The sequence below is a fragment of the Branchiostoma floridae genome, chromosome 11 (assembly GCF_000003815.2).
Source record: "Branchiostoma floridae strain S238N-H82 chromosome 11, Bfl_VNyyK, whole genome shotgun sequence".
NCBI classification, from domain to species: Eukaryota; Metazoa; Chordata; class Leptocardii; order Amphioxiformes; family Branchiostomatidae; genus Branchiostoma; species Branchiostoma floridae.
Window position 1 is genome coordinate 9,218,457 of NC_049989.1, and position 23,323 is coordinate 9,241,779.

Consider the following 23,323-nt stretch of genomic DNA (forward strand, 5'->3'; position numbering starts at 1 on the left):
TTGAGAGGACTTTGAAGTTTGAAACACTGCAGATAACAACAATGTCAAGAGCATGTCATTCGTTGAATTTTTTTAGTGGCAACCTCTGACCCCACATAGCCGCGTGTGAAGCCAAATCCCTGCGCCGCGAAAATTATATGAGAGGTCAGGTACGCCCACTGAGGGTCATAGGTCACTGACAGTCTTGGTAAGTTTCTTTGAGAAGTTGCTTCGTCTGCATTTCTGAAATTGGGCTCCTACTGAAGGACTCTAACGCCTCTCTTCTTACTTAGAAGTATAGTAGAGCTCTCTTGGGCGTTTGCACTATGGGTGACGAGCTGAAGAACGTGGATGACGTGTTACGGGAGCATATCCCGCCGGAGAAACTCAAAGAAGTTCAAAGAGTTTTGTACGGCTCAAGTTTCAGGTGAGTACTTTATATACTTACTTTCATGCTCAGAAAATGTACATGTTACATTGTAGCATTGTAATAAAGGAACAGAAACATAAAGATACAATATCCTGACTCCCGGGATATCAACCTGTCTAAAAAATTATATAGACCGGGTTTTGAACCCCGCATTTACCCCTTTTTGCAGAAAATGCACAACTAGGTCAAGGCAAGGAGTTTGAAAAGGAATCCTTGGTCAAGGCAAACGTCCTTTAACTAGTTCACTGCCTATTTCCTAGCTTATTGTCAGAATCATCTACACTTAACTATTCTGAATGCCAATCTCTTTGAAATTTATAATCAATTGTTGATATGCAGTCTGAATCATAATAGGTAAAATGTAGGTGTGACAAATTCACTATTCAGAAAAAAGAACTCATTATCCATAAGACTATTTTTGGCAATGCCTCAGTGGTGGATCCTCTGATTCAGTTGGAGGCCATAGACAGCCAATGATCAATTCAACAGTTTGCAAAGCAAGATAAATGACCAAAGGCTTTCATTATAAGTTATGAATGTCACTATATAAATAAAGATGTAGACTACATACATACATACATCTTTATCCTTCCACCTTTGGAGACAATGATTCATTGTATTCCCCAACTGTTGTACTTGTAGTAAGTTGACCCTCCCAGCAGAGGCAGTGAAGTTGGCTGATGAGCGTAAGTTTGAGCTGGCTGGCTACGGCATGCAGGCTGTACCTGAACAGCTGAGGCCTGCCCGCGTGGTCCGCGTCGGAGCCGTGCAGAACAAGATCGTTCTACCCACAAGTGCGCCCATAGCAGAGCAGGTGTGTGAACTTCTGTTCAATTGTGTTGTTGTCAGTGCCACCCATCCTGTCATGTATAACATCTAGGTCTGGACAAACCACATAAACCCAATATGACTGCATGCTGACTGAAGAGATGACAAGGAGTTCAAGAGGAGTGGTTTCAACTGGAGCGAGACACCTGCCTAACTGAAGAACTCCACTCTACTCTACAAATATCACTGTATTGCTAAGCTTAGATATTGGGGTCTAACTTTAATCAGCTGCCTTCCTGATACAAATCATGGCCACTACTTGCTCACTGACCTTAACCTTTGCTTTGAGAAGACATTTCTGTAGCAATGCTGCTTGAAGCTTTCCTATCATACTTTAACTAATCCATTTCTTTGTGTCTGCCATGTATGTTTCAATGATAGTACTTTGGATTTGATTGGCATGATCTTGAGCTTGTTGTTTGTGTCCAATCTGCTAGGTGGCAGCACTGCACGCTCGTATTGCAGAGATTGTGGAGGTTGCGGCCATGTGTGGGGTCAACATCATCTGCTTCCAAGAGACCTGGAGTAAGGTTACTTAATGTTTGTAATTAACCAATCACATATTGTAAAATACTAACAGCAGCTAGTGTTCTTAATTATTGTCCTTCCAACAATTTTTTACTGATCTTCAAACAGGTGATTCTAAAAAAAGCAACTGCTTTTGCTTCTTGTATGTGTTTTTCATTTTCATTTGATAAATGAAGAGAAACTTGTACAAAACGTATTTTGCACTAGGAGTTAAAGTCAGCTTTGAATGGTTGCTGTGCAGCTGGATTTCACAAATGTACATTATGTGATTAAATATATGTACCATACAATCGCCTTAATTCTTGGACAGTCAATTTCCTATTAGTGATTTCAAGTGTCTAGTAATATGTCTCTTATCCAACCAAAACTCTCCTCTTTTCACAGCGATGCCGTTTGCATTCTGCACCCGTGAGAAGCAGCCCTGGTGCGAGTTTTCTGAGTCAGCGGAGGACGGGCCTACCATCACGTTCTGTCAGGAGGTGATGCGGAAATACTTATGTAGGGTTTAAGACATAGATATTACAAATTTAAGAGACAGGTTTCTTTAATTGTCTGTTTAATCCGTTGTATATTCATACTGTCAAATCAGCCTGCTGACCATTTTTCACTGAGGTCATGAGGGAAGAGGTAATGGTCAGACAAAACATAGCAAAGGCACAGATCGGTTAAAGTAACTAATAACTTCATAAACTTTTGTTCCTTATAAAGAAGGAACAAATATGTCCTTACACATATACGACATTACAAAAGCACAAAAGAAAATGAAAGTTTACACTGTAAAAGATAATGAAAGCTTTTCCACAGTGTGTTTCTCCATTAGATACTAGTAGTAGAAGATATTCACAATTGTGTTTGGCACAATATTATGCAAAAGTAATGTAAAACTCTTCTTATGCCCATCTTTCAGCTTGCCAAGAAGTACAACATGGTGATCATCTCCCCCATCTTGGAGAGGGATGCAGCACATGGTGATATTATTGCTAACACTGCTGGTAAGGTTACATACCAGGGCTCCAAATACTGGGTGCATGTGCACCCAGGTCCACCCAAAATTGAAGCTGTGCACCCATTTTTTTCTGTGGGTGCACCCAAATATTGTCTTAGGTTTACGTATGTTAAGATATCAAAGTATACTACTAGTCTAGTATACATCATATTCTTGACATCTATGTGTTTAAAAGATGATAAAAATGTCTGTCATGGAATTCTTTAAGACTTAAGTTTTGTAATTAGTTTTTTTCTGACATTCTACTTTATCTTATGTGGTGCACCCAAAAAAGTGCACCTAATCCAAAAAAAGAATTTTGAGCCCTGATCATACAGATCAGTTGGTACTTAGCTATAGTGTGTGTGTGTGTTGTAATGTGGTGCTAATCAGCATAATAGACTCACGTACACTTGACATACACATTAACACACATGCGCAAGAAAACTAAAAGAAGATCTTCTAAGACCGGTGATACCTCAAGCATGAGGGAAGTGTGTTTATAGTAATGGTACGCATAGAGTAATACATAATGGCGTCACTTTTTGGTGTCAAAATTTTCACCTTAACTGTAATCATCCACCTAGTACTTAGTCGATGCAACTGACTATTCTGAAACAGTCTAACAGTTAGCATTTTGACATTGACCTTCCCCAGTTGTGATCTCCAACACTGGAACTGTTATGGGGAAGAGTCGCAAGAACCACATTCCAAGGGTTGGTGACTTCAACGAGGTGAGCACCACCAGTTTGTATCTGTGTTTGATTTAGTTATTTTGACTGATGACTTATTATTTGTAATTAAAGTGGAATTTTGCAACTTACATTATTGTTCAGTAATTTATGGTGTTTGTGAACAAGGAAGTTACAATGGTAATCTGGTCATTAGTGTTCACTTTATCACAATTGTTTTCACTGATACACTAATATGATAAGACTACTTTTTGTATCCTTTTATGAAATGTTCAAGTTTATGTAAAAGATTTCAAAAAGAAATAATGCTAGCCATTTCAGGTCATTTTATTTATGTAATGCCATTTTTTTGTGGGAACTACATAATCATAGCAGAACAGAAAAGGAGGTTTTTGCTGTGTTTTTTATTTTGTAGTTGAAAGAATTCCGTGGTACAGTATAATGTGTTAGAAAGCATATTCACAGAAAGCACAAAAATAAAACCTGGTGACCACAAACATTTCAAAATTCACACTACGACTTGTGGCACTTAATTTAGTTGTGTTTTTTTTACCAGTCTACATACTACATGGAGGGGAATACTGGACACAGGGTGTTCCAAACTCAGTTTGGTAAGTACATCCCATGTAGGGAAAAGATATGCCTTCATAATATCATTGCTGTGTTGGCCTTTTGGACAATCATCTTAATTTTTCTGTACTTTTGTACATGACACTGTGTATTTTACTTTTACAACATACATGTTGTTGTTACGTCACTCTTTTCCTATAGGCAGAATAGCGATCAACATCTGTTTTGGCCGTCACCACCCGCTGAACTGGATGATGTATGGGATCAATGGTGCAGAGATAGTGTTTAACCCTTCTGCTACTGTGGGTGCACTCAGGTACATCATGCAGGGTTAAGGGGGGCTCACATGTGTGTATATTTTAGTCTGCATGAGTTCCAATGACATTTTTGCTAATTCCTTTCATACGCAGACGTACGCACAGTGGGTACCATACAATCATATGCTCTTTTTAATAACGATGCATACGTGAATCATATGCTCCTATTCGCAGCAAGAAACCTCAGATAGAATGGATATGCTGAAGTCGTAATTCATACACAAGATGGGGATGACGTATAATTTACTTTGTTCTGAAAGATTCCAAACGTTGGGCGTACGGCTGCATATTGCCAGAATTTCATATGGACCTCATGCACACTTGAAAATATATGCATTTGTAAACCCACCTTTAGATTCACTTTCAACTAATTTTTGCAATCCACTGCTTCTATGACATTAATTCATGCAGAAATAACAACTTGGATACAGAACCAAGGAGAGAAATAAAACTTAAGCAATAGATTTCAGGTCCTTACAACCCTTCCCAGAATAGAAATTGGGGACACCATAATGTTTGTAACTTTTGTTCTATTGCATCCTTGGGAATTAAAATTCTGATTCAAAGTAAATCCTACCAAACACAAATGAACTTTCAAGCTTACACTGAAGTTGTAGTGTAACATCTATTATCATAATACCGGTACGTTTACGACGATTTCTCTAGCCATACTGATTTGACAAATTGTCAACGCATCATTTTCTCCAGTTACATGTTGCTGGTATAGGTTACCCTTGCCACTTCTTCTGTGTAACTTTTCTGCCACTCTTGTCCTGCTAAAAGCGTAATATTGTAATTGTAACACGCCGCGGAATTACACGGCGAACGGGCGCGTGGTTGGGAGGGGGTAAAAAATACCGGTAGGAAGAAACACGGTACAATTAACTGCCGCTATGTACTTTTATACATCCTCTGATGTTCCTTCCTTTTCTGTCAGTAAATGCATGAAACATAAACCTGCATGAGCATACAAAATGTCATGAGAAAACGGACGTATACTGTCAAGAATTTTCATTTAACTTCTGTCCGTCACAACCGCTATGACGTAACACTTCACTGCTAGCGTAGATATAAAAATGGCGGGAAAATGGCTGCGTACGTTCAATTTTGCCCATTCAGTCGTAGATCCGGGCTATTATGCAACGGTTCTCCACACTTTTACATGAGTTGTACGTCACCAACAGAAATTCAAGATTGTTGTTGAATCATGTTCGTCTTGTGCCGTGAGCATGTGTAATTATGATCTATAAATTTGGCAATGAATGTGACAGTGTGTTCGTCCCACGACGAGCTGCCTACCCCGAAAAAGATACTGAAAACTTTTGGCCTTGTTGTCTTCGAATGCATTGTTATCGATGCTTTGTAAATGATGTATTGGACACCTAGATGTCTGAAGTGTGCACAGCTCAGAAATAACTATTGTTGCATGTGTAGATCTCTTTAAGTTCCAGTATTTTTAATCTACCGGTATAAGTCTTACTACCGGTATTATGCCAATGCATGTTAAATACTGTGCATGCCATCCCTCTCCAGTGAACCAATGTGGTCAATCGAAGCCCGTAATGCTGCCATCGCAAACAGCTACTTTTCTGTAGCCATCAACAGGGTGGGCACGGTATGTACAATGTACAGATTCCCTATTAAATAGTTTCTGAAATTTTCCTTCTTTATATATGATTCCTAAAGTATATACTTTTAATATTGAAGTTGACTGTCACTCAGATGTTGAATGTAACCTTCAGTGTTACATTTCCAGAATTTTGTTTTTCTTTGTTGAGAGGTGTGTTACTTAGAACTGTATGATTATAGAGCACGAATGTCAATGATCATCTTGTTCATCGCAAAACATTTTTGGTTTCTTTAGGAGAGTTTTGAGAGCGAGTTTACATCAGGAGATGGGAAGAAGGGTAAGCTACACTAAGCAGACAGATTATTGTTTAAATAAAAATGTGTACAATGTGTACAACAGGGAAATACCATACCAATTACATGTACATATATATTGGAGTATAGATGGCACACAAGATTTTTTTTACAGCATGTTTCATTTATAATAGCCACTCTGTATGTTACCAGCTAGAATTTAAAGTTCATTGTACATTGCTGTTGTTCACTGCTTTTACTTCTTTATTTAAGTATTTTCTTTTTCACCATAGCTCACCATGACTTTGGCCACTTCTATGGTATGTAGTGTTTTTATGGCCTGCATATTTATCTGCTTTTTATCTGTGTAATATGATGAATTACTGAACTTTTCCCCTGATATATGTATATAAAGTTATCATGACCATCTGATTTTTCCACTCCAGGTTCCAGCTATCTAGCAGCCCCCGATGGAAGCCGCACTCCTGTGAGTCTTGTAACAGGTCTTAGTACATAAAAGACAGCTTTTTGTCAGTCTGTCTTTTGCAGGAATGCTTATTTGTTGTAAAAATCAACAACAATATTTTTACTGTCCTATATGTGATGAAATAAATCAGTCTCTACCAATTGTCTGTATGCTGTATTTTGTTTTCTAAGACTTACTGCTGACTTGTGAATGATTTTGCATGTGTGGACTCCCTATACACGCAGGGTCTGTCACGAGTTGATGATGGTCTGCTGGTGACCGAGGTGGACTTGAACCTGTGCAGGCAGGTTAAGGACAAGTGGTGCTTCAGGGTGAGTTATGTATTGTAGTGTGCTAACTTTCAATTGACAAAAACTCGGATTCACCTATTATGCAAAAGTTACTTTTTGTTAGTATGTGCAATCACTGCAGGTATATCTCATTGCATGATGCATTTGTGACATTTTCTGTTTTAATAAAAAGTCTTGAGTGCAGTAATTGTACATTTATCTCAAATTGTACACTGAGACATGACTTTGTACATGTACAATGTCTGCGTGGGAAAATGCAGTTTGATTTCATTGAATTATTGCACCAGTATATTTGAAATTTGCCATGCACAAGCTTTGTGTGCAGGATCAAAGTTTATCTACCAACGCATAGAACTTTTGTGCTGATAATTGCATAACATTTATAGTAAAATTAATGTAAGAATAGTTAGTTATTGCTAATTTGAGTAAGGCAGAAAAAACTTGGAGTGTAGTGTATTACATAATCCAAAGAATTCAGATTTTTTTTTTTTTTTGGTTAAAGAATGTAAATCTTGATCCTGTGTTTTGTCTATCCAGATGACTGCCCGACTGGACATGTATGCAGAGTCTTTGGCCTACGCCATCCAAGATGGCTACCAACCTCCTGTCGTCAAGGAGACATAAACAATTGGACATGTTGATTTGTAAAGTAAAAAACAACTAAAGAAAAATTTACCTCCATTACTTTTTTTTCTATATTTTTTTCTATCTTTAAGAGCAGGACTGATGGTATGAGTTTTTGATAATGCTAACACATTGACTGTTAGTATTGCTATCAACCATTGGTCAGTTCAGTCTAAAAAATAATACTATGTACAAGTGATAACTGTCTAGCATAACTGTATTTATGCTAGACACTTGTCATTTCTCTGGGAATGATACTTTCAAGTAGATAACATTCCACTAATTCTAATACAAAATAAAAATAAAACTACATTGACTTTGGTAATCTATATGTATTGCCTTGCTTTTTCCATATTGAAAGACCCTCTTGCCTGATCTATAATCCAAAATAGCAGTAATCAGGCACGTTTGTCACTGTCAGCTATTGTCATTCTCTCTTCACATTGACAAGTGTTTACTTAAGTACTACTAAATTATACATAAAACCAACCAGTGCCATAAAATCCATGTTACTGACAGTAAACTAAATAAATGATTTGTCTTCCCTTCACATTGTGTAGTAATCATTGTCTTCCTAATAACTCTGACATAATATTAATATCAGAGACTTGTATGATAGGTGATAAAATGAAGATCCAACAATGTAGTTTAGACTACTTAACTTTGTAATATGTACAATTTTTTTTCATATAAGAGTCTTGTGGTACATGTACATGTAGATGCAAGACTTGAAAGCATAATACATAACAGAACAACAATTTTGGTAGTGGGCAAAACAGAACAAAATACCAATATTTTCACATTTGTAAACCATAGAATTGACTTGGAGACTAATGAATCAATGAAACATGGTATCACAACCAACAAAGCTTATATTTCTATATTCAATAATACACTGGTATCAACATAAACATTAAACAGAATATGATGAGCATTTCTATAACAAAGAAAACTAACAATACCAGGGCACTTTTATGTCTGTTTCAGATCTGTGAACCGGTAGTTTTATCAAGTACATTGATTTCACAGACTGCCCAAAAATGGGCCTATAAGGGATGAAATACAAAAGTTCTCTCTGTATCAAAGGAAAAATAAAGAATACACAGAAGTTAATACTGGTGGTCCTTGATAACACTTTCTGAATGTTTTGTGGACTAGATGCGGTAGCAGTGACTAAGCTGATAACAAAGGTTGGCTTCACCTGCTCAATATCTACTGCATAACAGTTTGCAATGAGGTTGCCACCATTCCTAAATGTATTTAAGTAACTTAGTAACATAAATAAAAAGTTGTTTGACGTAGAATGATCCAAAGATGCCGCCAAGAAACCAAAGACAACAGCAATGCACCTCATTATGGTAGGATGTTTTGCCATAGGACTGATAGAAGTAAGTACAACTGTACATATAGTCACATTTTTTTCATATGTTGACCATCACTTTGTTTTTTTCCAAAATCAGGCAAAATCAATACATGGAGTGATGTCATCCATAAAATTTACTTGCTCCAGCCTCAGCAAAACATATTGATACAATATGCAGGAACTTACTGCTGTTTCAAAAAGTTCAGGTTTTGTCTGCATGACTCTATTTAGAAGGCAATAGTAACACATGATTTCTAAGTGGACCTATAACAGAAAATAAACTGCAACCTGGACAAAAGCATGCTTCATTTAAACTGGAAGCCCTAAAAGCCCTAGTATGTCTGTGTCATTCTTTCATTTCCAAATGGTTCCTTGTGCTACTCATACAAAGCACAGATGAAACATTTGTAGATGTAAGAAGAAGCAGTTCTTCACGATCAGTTGAGGGCTCAATTCCCATCTGCCCACTGGAACAAAAAGAAAATTCCATGAACACACAACTTTATAAACCCTACAGCCCTTCACCTTACAGTGATGGTACCAGTAGCTACAAACAGCTGCTGTGATGATAATCATAATGATTAGTAACTGTGTTTATTATCAGCAAGAAAGAACATTAAAAGCCAAGGTAAGTACATTGTTACTTTCTAGTTTTTTATTTTTTTCAGAAAAGTATTTTGCATGACTTGAGTATGAATGATGTGACATAAGATGAGTTGATAATGAAGATTATATTAATGACAAGCTTTGGCCTGATCTGACAACTTTACTGAAAGGGCAATCAGCTTTTTTCCAATGCACTTACTGATATGTTGTCAGGGAATACATATTAAAAGTTTCACTGACATTAATTCAATCCAATCTACAGACAGAAACTCAGTTGTTGTCACCTCTCTTTTCTCCAGCATGCCGTTTGCATCCATTCTCCACTGCCACTGGCCAACCTCAGCCTCAACTACACGGATGCTGAGTTCGCCGCCCCCTTCTATCTCCATGTCAGCAGGGAGGAGCAGCTTTTCCGTGGACGACCAGTGAGCGAAGGTGAACCATGCGCCCCTCAGTTTTCCAAAGATCTATGCAGACAAGTAGATTTTAAGTGTAAACTACATGTAACAGTGATTGAGAGCCAGGCAGTCAGTGTATAAGTTGCACTTCTCAAGCAATTTCTGTTAGTACTGACGAAGAAGGAATATCGTGATATTGAGGTCCAGCTCTAAGACGTAGTGCAGAACATTATGAAAGATAGTGACTCATGGCAAAGTAAAGTAGATTTAGTTGGGGCAAACAGTCTGCCTTGATAAAGAAGATGATTATAGATGCTATATATTCATGCTTCAAATGAAGTAAGCATTTCACTATCATGTGTATATACAGTTAATGGCATTTTTTTTCATACGTCATGTAATTGATGTATTTTCCCTGTAATTAAAAAATAAGCACTGTTACATGGAGATAGGCATTATTAATGTGCCTTAATGATCATAAAATGTTTTACTGAGACTTATTGTAAAAGATGATCAAGGAGCATTAAAAAAAAAAACTATACTTCTAGATCTTCACATCATACTATTTATGACTGAGTAACGCATGAGATAATGACCTTGTGGCGGTATTGATGTGCCACTGCCTTAAGCGGTGTCCCTGGGTGAACATCAATGTCTACAACTTTCTCATCACGAGGATTGAAGATCGATACCAAAGCTGAAAAATAAATGATAGGATAATTAATGTACATTATAACAGTCTGTAAAAGAACTTGAGCAAACTTGCCATTTCTTAGTATTTGAATCACATATTTTGATTTGTTAAATTAGTCTGAAGGTTGCTCTTTGTATACCTTGAACTTTTATCAATGTGTTAAACACTTTAATGTGTGTATTTAGAGTTCCTTTTTTTCTCCATTTAACATGTGTGTGATAAACAAAAAACTACAATTAAGTATGCATAATGCTAATTTTGTCTTATCTATCAGACAAGAAATTTGGTATGATATTATCTATTGTATAGAGTCTGTTCAAAGGAAGATAATGCTACACTGATATACAATTGGTAACTTACTGTACTGGTCAAATGTTGTGGATAATGGCTTGCGAGTATCGGTGAGCGTTGCAGGTGCCATGATTTCATGAATTGGTGCATTTTGGGAAGAATTAGGTGGGCTGAGAAGGGACACAAGACTGGAGATTGACAGCATGGGAGAAGCGATGCTGGACATGGACTTCTGAGCAGCTACAGTGGTACAGGCGGCAGGGAAGGGGTGGCACCCGACATCAGTTGGGCCAGAGGGCCGCGTAGTTAAGAAACCCGAGTCTAGGCCTGATCCTGCAAGGGTAGCACTGGGGTAAAGGTCCATGGAGTATAGTGCCTTTGGTACCGACTCATCTTCATCCATAGAGACGGAATGGAATGGCATATCCATGTCAAGCTGGTTGGCTCCCTGGTCTTCGAAGTGGATTTCTTCTGATGCTGTTGGAAGAGTAGCCAGGTCTGAATCCTCTGCTTGGATGATTGACAGGGTGCTGAACGGGACGTCATCCATGGTATGATTGGTGTTGGTACCTGGCTGTTGGCTGAAGCCCACTGCAATTGAACAGATGGCAGAAACCTGCAGACCCCCAGCAGGGTTGTCATCTGTCGATGGAACTTGCAGTGACAGAGCTGACGAGCTTGAAGTCTCTGTTTGATCCATCAGCAAGGTGCTGAAGGGAGCGTCGTCCATGGGATGATTGGTGTTGGTATCTTGCTGTTGGTTGAAGGCAGCTGGAATTGAAGAGGTACCAGAAGACACGGGAACCAGGAAACCCCCATCTATTGGTGGAACTTGAAGTGATGCTGGCTGTGGTTGGTTGAAGGCTGCATTACCGGTAACGGTGGACATCCCGGGAGCTGGTGTGCTGCAAGACAGCAAACCTTCAAAGGGGCAGTCATCCCATGGTGGAACTTGTGAGGATGACTCCGGCGGTGGGTTAAATGCTGCTGGAAGCGTTGACGTCCTGGAAGCAGGAATGCTGTCCAGCACCCCTTGGAATTGGCCATCATCCCATGATGGGGCCTTGGACAGCGGCTGGCTGACAGCAGCAATGGAGTCCTGAATCTCAGCAGCTGATTCAGCTGAGAGGTGATCCTCTTCACAAGATTGCTGCTGGGTACATGAAATGAAAAACCATCAGTCTGCTATAGTCAAGCAAACCAGTGTCATTTGGGCCATTTGTAATGTAGGCCTCTTGTTAATTTCTATAGGAAGGTGAAGCTGCAGTTGATGATACAAAAGAAATATTACATTAATGGATTATTTGCAATGTTCAATGCTACATTTAAGATCTATGAGAACATCATCATGTCAATCTCATGTATGACCAATTAATTACTCATAATGGGCTGGAATTGGGCAGTAATCTGGTAGAATTTCAAAAGATACTTGTACATATGATTTTTCTTTTGGTTAGGCCACACTGACTTAATTTTATGGATGACATCCGCGCGCGCATTAGTTTTCGCCTGCTCTCTCTCTCTCAAAAAAAAAAATTCACCTCCTCCAAGGCTCCACGCAAGCCCGGAAATTGCCGACCCAAAGGGCCAGCATATGTCTGTTTGTCGTAAAACTCCCCAAAACGTTCTAATTTTGTAGTAAACGGTACTTCTGCACATGCGTCTTGCTTTGCCGCGAATTCGAAATCTGGCAATATGACCACGATATGACTGCTATCCAAGCAGAGGTTAGAGGTTATTGAAATAATAAGCTGCCCTACTTCACACATCTCCAGACAATTGGCAAAATTTATCCAGTTAGCAACTGTTGTTAGAGAAAAGCAGCTGATGAGAGCTCCGTGATTGTTTGCGTTTATGTGCGTTGTTGTTATATATATTGTTTTTATTATTGTTTCTCATGTTGTTTCCGCCTGTCATTATGGTACTTTTAATATTGTTACTCTTATGATTTCTTTTTCATTGTGATTGTTATATTTTATGTTTATGATATTGCTATGGACATTTGTTGTCTTAAAGCAAATAAATAAAGTTCAAGTTCAAGTTAGGCTCCGGCTATTCTTCAAACCTTTTTTGTTTTGTTTTTATCGGACTTTCAATTTTATAATGTTTTCTTGATGTCTCACAGCCGACAAGAGAACAGTAAAAAATAGAGGACCCGAAAAAAAATGCCTAAAAATGTAAAAACAGCCGGAGCCTAACCTCTACTTGTATAGTAAGATATGACGAAAACACCATCAAAATGCGTCAGCATCAAAGGAGGGCGTTATTATTGAGGGCGTCAATATATTATATATTGGTCACTTCAGCTGAGTCTGCTAAGATGAACAATACAACCTACATGTGCCTCCTACAAATAAAGACTTGTTTCTTTTGATAAACCGTGTTCTGTTCATAATGCCAGCTTTATAGTCCTGTGGTTTAGCATCATTTTTTTTCTTTGCTGGATTTTTATTTTTTCGCCCTCTCGCATTAGTTTTGGGGTCTCCAGAGGATGTCATCCATAAAATTAAGTCGTTGTGGCCTTATGTGATTGAGTTATCTACATGTGCAGAATGCCAGAAATACACAACATGAATGGTGGACTGTAGACTTGTGGCATTTCAGTCATTCAATGATAAAACTATACCAATACCACAATGTATTTTTCCCACCTAGTTTGTTGAATTTCTATTAAGCCCCAGTCACAAATCAAGAATTTAGCTCGGCCATCATGTTGGTGACAGCTTTAAATGTGCATTTTTGGTCTAAGAACAACCAACGTCCTGGTGATTACACGGGCTTCGGACGACATTTTGGCAAAATGTACACAAATGCTTCATGTTGACATGCCCTCCCCTCCCCCGACGAAGCCATGTTTGCACTACAAAGGTGTCACAGAGCTAACGACAGTGCATTATTCCTTTAGACTTAGCTACACGTGTGTCCCTCTACTTACGTTTGATGACATTTTTCAGATGTTGGAAAACCTACGGCCGGGAAAAGTATGAAAGACTCTGGTCTTACATGTAAATGTCCGGGTTTCCGTACACGCATGCGTACAGCGTTTTGATGGGCTATAGCGTTTGCCTGCTGTCCGCTATAGCCCATCAAAACAATATGTCAAAACTATTCATTTTCCATAATTGTAAAAATTAAACTCATAAAATGAAGGTGTAATGAAACCTTTAACTTATATTTGACAACTATAGCAGTCATGCCATTTAAGTAAGGTACAGGTGTGTAAAGATATTGACTCAGTTGTTGTTTTGTTGCGCTGACATAAAAACCAGCGCCGGACCCTGAAGTGCCCCCTATCAGTTTGCCAGTAAATCATCAGGACCTTTGTGTGTGCTGTTTCATGTATGGCTTGTTATAAGATCAATTTGTGTGGAGAATCAGGCTGTTCTGACTTTGATATATTGTGGATAATTATAATATGGTAAACTAGATTTAAGTTTTTCACTTTGAGACCACTTTCAGCTGCTAAACAAGATTTAACAGGACAAACTTTAGCACGTCCCTCTCCCATCCAACACTTGACATGACATCTGCAAGGATATTTCTTTTTGCCTGTTTTTATATATGTTCAAATTGCTGCATTCCAATGATGAGCAGTGTTCTATGATATGAATGGCCACATTTTGTAGAAACTGTTGCAACCAATTGAAAAGTCCTGGTGTGAGCTTTATATTGTCATGGAAGCTTATCTGTGTTGGTTGTAATCAACAATATGCTAAGTTGTCCTTCAACACAAAGGTAAACTGTACCTGGATCAAATTTTCAAGGACAACTGTCACCTTCTTCAGGATCAGGATGATTGGTCATTGTTGATCCTGAAGAAGGTGCCAGTGGACCTTGAAAATTTGATCAGTGTAGCCCTTAGTGTTGGAAGAAAGGTTAGAATTGTACTGTAGCTTTATAGATAGTTTATTAAGCCCCTGTGCAATATTACAAAACAAAAGACCAGGTGTCATTTATTAATCCATAACCAACACAAGTCTATTCTCAAATTGTCTCTGCAAAATGTGTCAAATTATATAATAAGTTTACATTTTGGTATTGGGTTTGAAGTCTCTTGACATCATTATTCATAATCTTCCCAGTGTGGTCTTTATAAACTTTTTAAAAGGTCTTAAAGAGCAAAAAGAATAATAGTTTTCTCACCTTGTAAGCTGCAAAATGTACAGTTTCTGGTCGTGTTGTTAGATCCTTTCTGGCAGTGATGGGTAGGAACCTGACATTTCTTGAACTTTTACATGATAATGCTCTTTAGCATTGGTCATCAAAGTATGTCTTGAATTATCCAGAACATTGTTTCAGATTATGTCACATAGTCCATTGGTACATCCTGACATGCCAGCTTTATGCTGTGTTTATCTGTGCAGTATTTACATCTGGTTGCACATGAATGATGGTGATCTCTTGAAGAAAATTCCCAGAGTCTAGGGCCTACACATTTACTGGCCAGCTTTTGATCCATTGTGTCTGTTGAGAAAAGAAGAAAGCAACATTTAAAAAAAACTCTTATCTCTACAGATTTTGCTGACTATTCAATACACTCAATCATCTAAAGCTTGGCTATTATAAAGGAAGGCAAATATCTTTGATGGGATTAGAATTAGTATGAAGTAATCTGGCCAACATGACGATGACTCATAGACATGAAGCATTACCACCACATGTACGGCTACTCCAATACTCAAAATGGGGTGGGTCAATAAAACTCTTTACATCCTCCCCTACACAACTGTTATACATTATTAAGCATCGCATGCAGTCTTACAATAAAACATAGACTTTGGATATTGAACATATGCTTGCAATATATCTTCAATTTTAGACAGCAATTGTGGCCAGAAGAATTTCGCTAGTCGTCCCCGAATATCCGAAGTCAGTTGTTAATGGCGACTTGAGTACACAATACCTACCTGTTTAGGTCTACTACAGTAACTACAGTTCCTTTCTTTCCGCAGAGCGGGGATACGTGCACAATTATATGTTGAAACCTGTCCCAACGTTACACGCGCAAATGATCCGGTTTGCCAGTTTTTCCGATTTGGAATGTGCCTTTGTCCGAGGTCACATGTTGCACATGTTTGTCCAAAGTACATTTAAAGTGCAAACAAAGTAGTTTTCTGACTTCACTGTTATAAATTAGCCAGAGCCAAATAAGTGCTGATCAAACATAGCTAATATAGGCGGTTAGAAATTATATATATTACCTTCGTTTTAAGGTGCTATCCAAATTGGGTCCGACGGCGCTTACAAATCACAATGGCGGCGTGGTGTGCTTTGACTAACTAAGTTAGTCAAGGGAGGGGTTCATGCTTGGAGTGATCGAGTACAAGGTAGCCTCCTTCGCAGACTTCTATACTGGTGATATTTATTTTTTGGTGAGCGCTGATTTGTGATTTTTAACATTGGCAAAGGCACTCTAGGCCGAGAAAGGGAGTTTTGCCGCACGCTTTTCCTGCATAACGTTAACCTATATGTTGAAAATCACAAATTAGCGTAGCGCTTCGCCCCAAAAAAATTCCTTCAGAAATCTGCGAAGGAGGCTACGTGTACAAGACGTGACAGCATGCATGGCGGGACATACTTGAATTACCAGCGCGGCTTTCTTTAAGGAGATGAAAGAGGCCGCATTGTCAGGCCCATATATAGACTTAAGATCGTGTCGATCAGTACAGCTGATACTTCTTTAAGTTATATAGTTGTATTACTTGTTGCGTACACTTTCAATAAATTAACTAACGCATTTATTAGTTGACCTTTTTCTCCTCATGATGATGTTATGTAATTTTGTGTCGGGTTCCCTCCCCAGGAAAACGCATTTCGTGGTAAACTATATCAGATGGAAAGGTCAGAGATAGTTTTTCATTTTTATTCTCCTTTTGAGAGTTTTACATTGGAGCAGGTTTATTCACCTTGATAATTTAGGAAAGTTCTGTCTGCAGCTAGTTTAGCTGCCTAATGGTCAACAAGTAGATAGTCGTGTGGTATCTTCAAAAGCATTATGGAGGATTAGGATAATGATAATTTTGGGACAACTAGGATGTTAATAAAAGCAGTCTTCTGCAGGAAACGGAGAATTTTTACACTTAACGCTAGTTAACGTTTACCCGCAGGGTAACGTACCTATATCCGGTATCTTTCGATACGTGGTATTTAGGAATATCAAAGTCGATGGTGTTTTCAACTTGCAATATTTTGAAAATATCGAAGTTTGTCCGTCTACTCGATATTCATAAATTTTTAAATACCCTGTTGTTGTTTTTTTAACAATGGGTTTAGGTTTCGCGTGGATAAAGGTGAACCAGCTTCACAATTCTGTTCGTAACAGATTCTGTGAAAGCCACCTCAACCATCTTAGATCTTTGTCTTTGTTTCGCCCTTTTCCTCAGACTGGACTTATTTGCAATTGGACGCCATCTGGCCTAGTATTTTTCTTGATTTTTAGATGCTATTGTTTAGAGCCATTTGGTGCTATAAAATAGCAAACTGACTTCTAAATCAAAACAGGGCCAAGTCGTGTACAGACCGTCTTTAACTGACACTATTCTTAAAAAGCCGATGATCGAAATAGGAGATCTTGTCGCCGACTAGCTGCAAAGGTAGAAATCATTTAAATCATTCATCCATCTAATGCCTAGTACAATGCGAACAAACCCAGTCCTCACCTGTTCTTTGTCCTCTCTCTTTTTCCATGATGTAGTAAACACTTACTACCGGTTTCAGTTACTTGACTAAATTGATCTTAGAATTATTGAGGCTAGACTTAGACTGAGGAGAGATTTATGTCGGAAAATGGGAAGTGAAAATGGCGACTGGTACCTGAACACCTGCCAAGTTTACCGGAACTGAGATATTCACATCCGTGTGCGCCTGCGTGGTGTCACGTCACATGCAAAATGAGAGCGAACAGGTCCTCGAGTCACCGGAGACGGAGTGGTAAACTTTACATTGTCAGTGGGACTACATGTAGTACTAAAATTACGATTTAACAATATCTAGGCTGATGTCATATCATCATTATCTGTTCAAACGCCTACACATATGCAAAGTAAGCTAGAAGATGACTATTCTATATTAGTATATCATTTAGAATAGCTTAACTCGTGTAGTGCTGTTTCTACTCTGAATGTGTCCGTTACGTCACACTATCAACGACCTGTTCCTAGCCTGTCTAGACATGAGTGTACAATGAATGTCTTTCATTTATTCATTCATATATGTTTTAATATATAATAAATTGCTCTACGGTTAGTTATTTCCTACGCTGACGGCGCCCTGTAAGTGGATTTTATGTACATTTGAATTAAAAATTTTCAGAGTTAAAACATTAGGTCACCGGGTAGTTGGGATATTGGACATTTTGTAATCAAGTATAAGGCTATAAAGCTATCAAGTAATCGTTTATCTTAAAGCGTTAAAGCGACAAGGGATATGCAAATCCCATAATGTAGCGTTGAAGTGATCAACATGAAAAATATATAATTCCGAGTTTTCAATTATAGGACAAACATGTTGCAAAAAGGCAGGTGAGGTTGGCATGACATTACTAGAGCGGCCAAAGTATTGATAGAAATCAATCATGCAAAAAGTACCCAATTTGCATGATTAATAGGAAATTACCATGATTATTCCTTAGTGGTAAATGAGGGGCATCATACATGTGACATACGTAAAAGGGGGCTGTCAAGACCATAGGTGATATAGATTTGGATGTAATTTGCATAATTCATGACAATCAGTAGGCGAGAAGCTGACAATGAATATAGTTTTTCAGTCAGCATTTGTCTCGTGTCATTGAAACTTCTTTATTGGTCATTATATTTCAGCCATACCATAGGTATGGTGAAATATATTGTATTCGTAATGTTTCTTTCTTTCTTTCTTTCTTTCTCCTGTCAAATCTTCAGAACACGGTATCTCCGTCGTTCCTAAACCGAATGACTTGAAATTTGGCACAAGGGTAGAGTGGGCCAATACCCTCGGACGTTTTTTTCATTTTTTCCATATCTGTCTCTTAAATGATTTTATTAAGGTTTTTTGGTCATCTTAAGACCAAAACTGTATATTTGGGCCCCCTGTACCCTGGTATTATAACCGAATCAGCTGAAATTTGGCACAGATGTGCCTTGATAAGTCCCCCATATAGATTCAATATCAGTTTTGGTGTACAGTATAAGGAAATGCTTATTTTTGCGATTTTTTGGTCATTTTTTGACCAAAAAAGGACACTTTTGGCTCCTGTACCTTGGTTTTAGAACCGAATGACCTGAAATTTAGTATAGGAGTGCCCTAGACATATGCGCACATGGATTCAATAACATTTGAGGCATACAGTACAACAAAATGCTTAATTTTACGATTATTTGGCCATTTTATGACCATAAAGTACACTTTTGGCTCTTGTGCTCTGGTTTTAAAACCAAATGACCTAAATTTTGGTAAAAGGGTGCACTAGATATTTATTCAAATGACACATGTAGAATTTTTGTCATAGACTACGTCAAAATGATATATTTGGGGATTTTTTTGTCATTTTCCTATTGCCAGAGGGGTCAATGACCTTAAGGTCGTTGACCCCCAGCTGCAGATTGCACCTACTGGCATATATGTCTATTTAATCTAATTAGATAGATAACCAATCACTTAGCCTGAATCTATATCCTAAAGAGGGGGGGTGGCAGCCAATCAGCGAGTCCGGTGTTATCTGGAAGAGTCCATTCTTACACAGAGGGGTTCATTTTTTTTTTAAATTCATCATTGGACTGGTGAAGTCTTTCAGTGGATGTATTTTTGGACAGGTCTATTTTACAATTTACAGAATGTGTGCTGGAAGAGTTTATTCTCGCACGGAGGGGGGATTTTTCAAAATTCATATTTTGGACTTTGGTGACTTCTAGTTTGTCAAAGTCTTTCAGTAGGGTTATTTTTGGACTGGTCTAATTTGCAATTTTACATGGGTGTTCTGGAAGAGTCCATTCTTGCATAGAGGGGGCTTTTTTTTAAAATCCATTTTTTGGACTTCAGTGATTATGTCAAAGTCCTATTTTAGCGGATGTATTTTGGACTGCTCTCCTTTACATGGAAGAGTCAATTTTTTGCACACGGAATGGGGATTTTTTCAAATTCAGTTTTGAACGGGTGATGATTCAAAATTCAATTTTTAGTGGAAGTGTTTTTAGACTGGTCTATTATACCTTTTATGCTAAATTCAATTTTGGATTTGGTTTCCTATTCAAAAGGCCAAGGTTTCAGTGGGAGTATTTCTGGACTGGTCTATTGTGCAAATTCATATAGGGTGCACTGGAGTCCATTCTTGAACGGGGGAATTTTGTAAGATTCATTTTTGGGTTAAACCATCATTAGTAAAAGTGAATTTTCAAATGGGTAATTTTGAAATAGTCTATTGTTGCATGGAGAGGGAGATGGCTGAAATATGCTGTATTTGCTCTCAAGCAAATGTCGGCCTTTCTAGTTTCAAATAAAACTTGATTGGTAATGACGCGGTTATGATCATGATTTTGTGTAAGTGCCATGTCGTGGGTAACACACCCGAAAGTGTGCCAAAATTTCACTGCCAATGCCAAACGCTGTAGGCAGAGATCTTTCAGCATTTATTTCTTCCGAGATTCACTCATTAGGTAACCAACTATGGTGTTCGACCCATGAATCTACGGTCAAAGTATATGATGTGCAAAGATGCATGACCCATATTCATATATTTCTATATGATACAAAGTATTGATACAGTAACAACGGGTATATTGCCAAGTTTCCGAACCTTTTCTATTAGGTTTATATGACCAAAGTATGCAACAGTAGAGTATCGCACAATTCTGCTACGAGATGCTACTGATATGGTTTATGATTGTTTAAAGGTAATGTAAAGACTTGCTTTTACTATAGCTATAGGTGTCTATTAGGAGCTAGCAGCTTCAAAACAACTCCATTCATATCATTTTACAAGGTTTTCGTGCACTGAAGTCAGCCTGAAGTCCTGCTTGGTGTTACAAAGTAGTCCGTTAGACTACGTACGAATCTGATTCATTCAATTACAGCTCAGTTGGTGGCCAGCTAAAATGTTAAACGTGATTTTTTTATCTTGATTGCAAATTTGCAATGTTTCCAGATTCATCAAATTGGCTGGCTCATGATCTCACTTTGAATTGACAGTTTTACATGACAAGGGACTATGTCCTGTAAACATGGTAGTAAAGAATTAGGAATGATGGTTTTGACGAAGAGACAATTGAAAGAAAGGCACTCATCAGAGAATCTACCCTATACAAATCATCTGCTACATTTGATCACTCGGTCACTAGGTCACTAGGTCACGTTTCAGTCATGTTTCTGTAATCTACAGAGAGTGATGTCATAGAAGAGATTACTTCATTTCTCCACAGAGACCGACATTGTACAGTCGACAATGTGGGTATTAAAGTCCAAATGTCTATGTTGAAAATTACAGTCTAAGTACTTTCTTCATAATAAAATCTACCAACAGAAAGGAAGTTCTAAGCCAAGTATAAGTCAATTCTACCTACTTGTGTGGTGAAATCTAGCAACAGAAAGGAACTGCTAAGCCAAGAATAAGTCAATTCTACCTACTTGTGTGGTAAAGTTTATTCTTCCTACCCTACGGCATTCTCCCAAGCATTACGGAATAAGTTGTTTTTTAAGTCAAACCAACATCAATCAAGGTGAAACGTATTATCAAGATAAACACCAAAGGCGAAATAACGGACGAAAAATGTGATCGGAATGAGTTTTCATCAATGAGGATGAAGGCTCCTTGGTTTTGTACACTACCTCGGACAACTTTGCCTTTAGCCCGCATCCCGAGGGCCGAGCGGCAGCGCCGCTGGTCGTCGTATGACTTCTAAGTTTCACCCTCAGTCAGAGAAAATATTAACTCCTCTGTATGTACTCCGAAGTTATTCTGCTGTCAATTAAAAATCGTTCTCAAAATTGTTGAAATCAGTTCGCCACACACAATGTTTATATTCCCGGGCTGCACCATCATGAAAATGACCACAAAACAAATGGGAAACAAAAGCTCGCGCGGGTGAGATAGAGAGGAATGCCCAGGAGTATCTATGGCACTGGTGGGTAAATTATTCTGTTCACACCTGCTACGAACTGAGGAAAAAATGAAAGTAATTTGTACTTCTCCTGTTGATGAAAACTCCTTGGTGATCGCAATCCCTTAAGCCAGAACTCCGGCAGAGACATTCCATAGCTTGCAATCGAATTTGGTCCGTAGGAAATCAAGTAATGAGCTTTTGATGTAATGACATGATATTGCCAAGGAGACAAATTTTAGCGTCTTTGTGAGAGCTTAATGGGTGTGAAAGTCACATACAATACTCTTAGTTGTTTAATAGGCGAAAGGTTCGTATATAACAGCACGAATATCTTGTTTCTACCAGTTCGTCGGAGAAGAGGGAAGCGGAGACGATGGCTGGCGGCTCCATGGTTTTGCTGAACTTTGCAATTCTTGTCTTTTTGTTGTTTGGAACTTCAGAGGGACAAGACAATGGTAAGTAAAAATCATATGTATTCATCTAAGGTAAAAAAAATGCAGCAGTACCAATTATTATGTGATTTTCATTATAACCGCTACGTTATATTAGTACCTACATATGCATAGCCGGACTCACATATTCATTCTTTGAAGCTAAGTTACATTTGACCGAGAAATTGCTACTCATATCTGAATAGTCACGATATATTGTTCAGCCATTTTTGCATGTTGTAATGATACGTAAAATTATTCTGACAAAACATCTGTTGTGTTTCATAAATTCGACTTTGGGCTCAGCAAAAAAGAGAGTTTGTACCTAAAATTTATAGGAGTACCGAGTAACCCTGTACATGTGTAAATTGCTCTGCAGCGTGTTCGCTTACGGGAACCCGGGCCGGCTACGCCGTCCATTCGGCTTTGTCTGGTACTATCAGGAGCCCAGGGTTTCCTGGCATGTACCCATCTAACTCTTTCTGCAGGTAAGTATCTACGATGCCTTACTTCGTCCAACGCCGCCAAGTTGTCTTTGGTGCCGCCACTTGAAGCTTTTCATGCCGATTCCAGACGCCCCGTTTCTTTTTCACGTTGGAGTTCAAAGTCAGTGTTGGCGTTTGCTCTGTTTCCCCAATCGTCACACTAATCTTTCTAGCCCTTCTCTTTTCTTATATTTTTCATACATTTCATGCATATCGTCACTTCCCTCTGTTTATTCTTTTTATTCTTTTGTAGCCTTTTACGTCGGTAGACTACTTTTCTGTGTTAAGCTATGTAAGTCTCGTATAAATTTGACAGCAGTTAGTCTATCATTTATGTACTTTACAAAAGCTGACAACACGGCTCACGAATATGTCTCTCTCTTGCTC

At 38.4% G+C, this 23,323-nt stretch overlaps 2 protein-coding genes across 2 annotated transcripts; one reads left to right on the plus strand and one right to left on the minus strand.

Annotated features, from left to right (window-relative positions):
* The first annotated feature begins 155 nt into the window (after window positions 1-155).
* On the plus strand, window positions 156-8,141 carry LOC118425999 (beta-ureidopropionase-like). The gene is made up of 14 exons (XM_035835204.1): window positions 156-406; window positions 1,052-1,223; window positions 1,675-1,762; window positions 2,150-2,244; window positions 2,673-2,757; window positions 3,408-3,484; window positions 3,999-4,053; window positions 4,214-4,328; window positions 5,863-5,944; window positions 6,194-6,236; window positions 6,486-6,512; window positions 6,639-6,679; window positions 6,904-6,990; window positions 7,507-8,141. Exons 1-14 carry the CDS (start codon window positions 306-308, stop codon window positions 7,591-7,593), a joined length of 1,155 nt encoding a protein of 384 aa, XP_035691097.1. The 5' UTR covers window positions 156-305; the 3' UTR covers window positions 7,594-8,141.
* Window positions 8,142-8,287: 146 nt separating this feature from the next.
* Window positions 8,288-22,410, minus strand: LOC118426184. The gene is made up of 5 exons (XM_035835446.1): window positions 22,363-22,410; window positions 11,015-12,098; window positions 10,557-10,657; window positions 9,847-10,029; window positions 8,288-9,423 (listed from the first exon to the last, which is right to left on the minus strand). The coding sequence occupies exons 1-5, from the start codon at window positions 22,408-22,410 to the stop codon at window positions 9,406-9,408; spliced, it is 1,434 nt and encodes a 477-aa protein (XP_035691339.1). The 3' UTR covers window positions 8,288-9,405.
* Window positions 22,411-23,323: the final 913 nt, after the last annotated feature.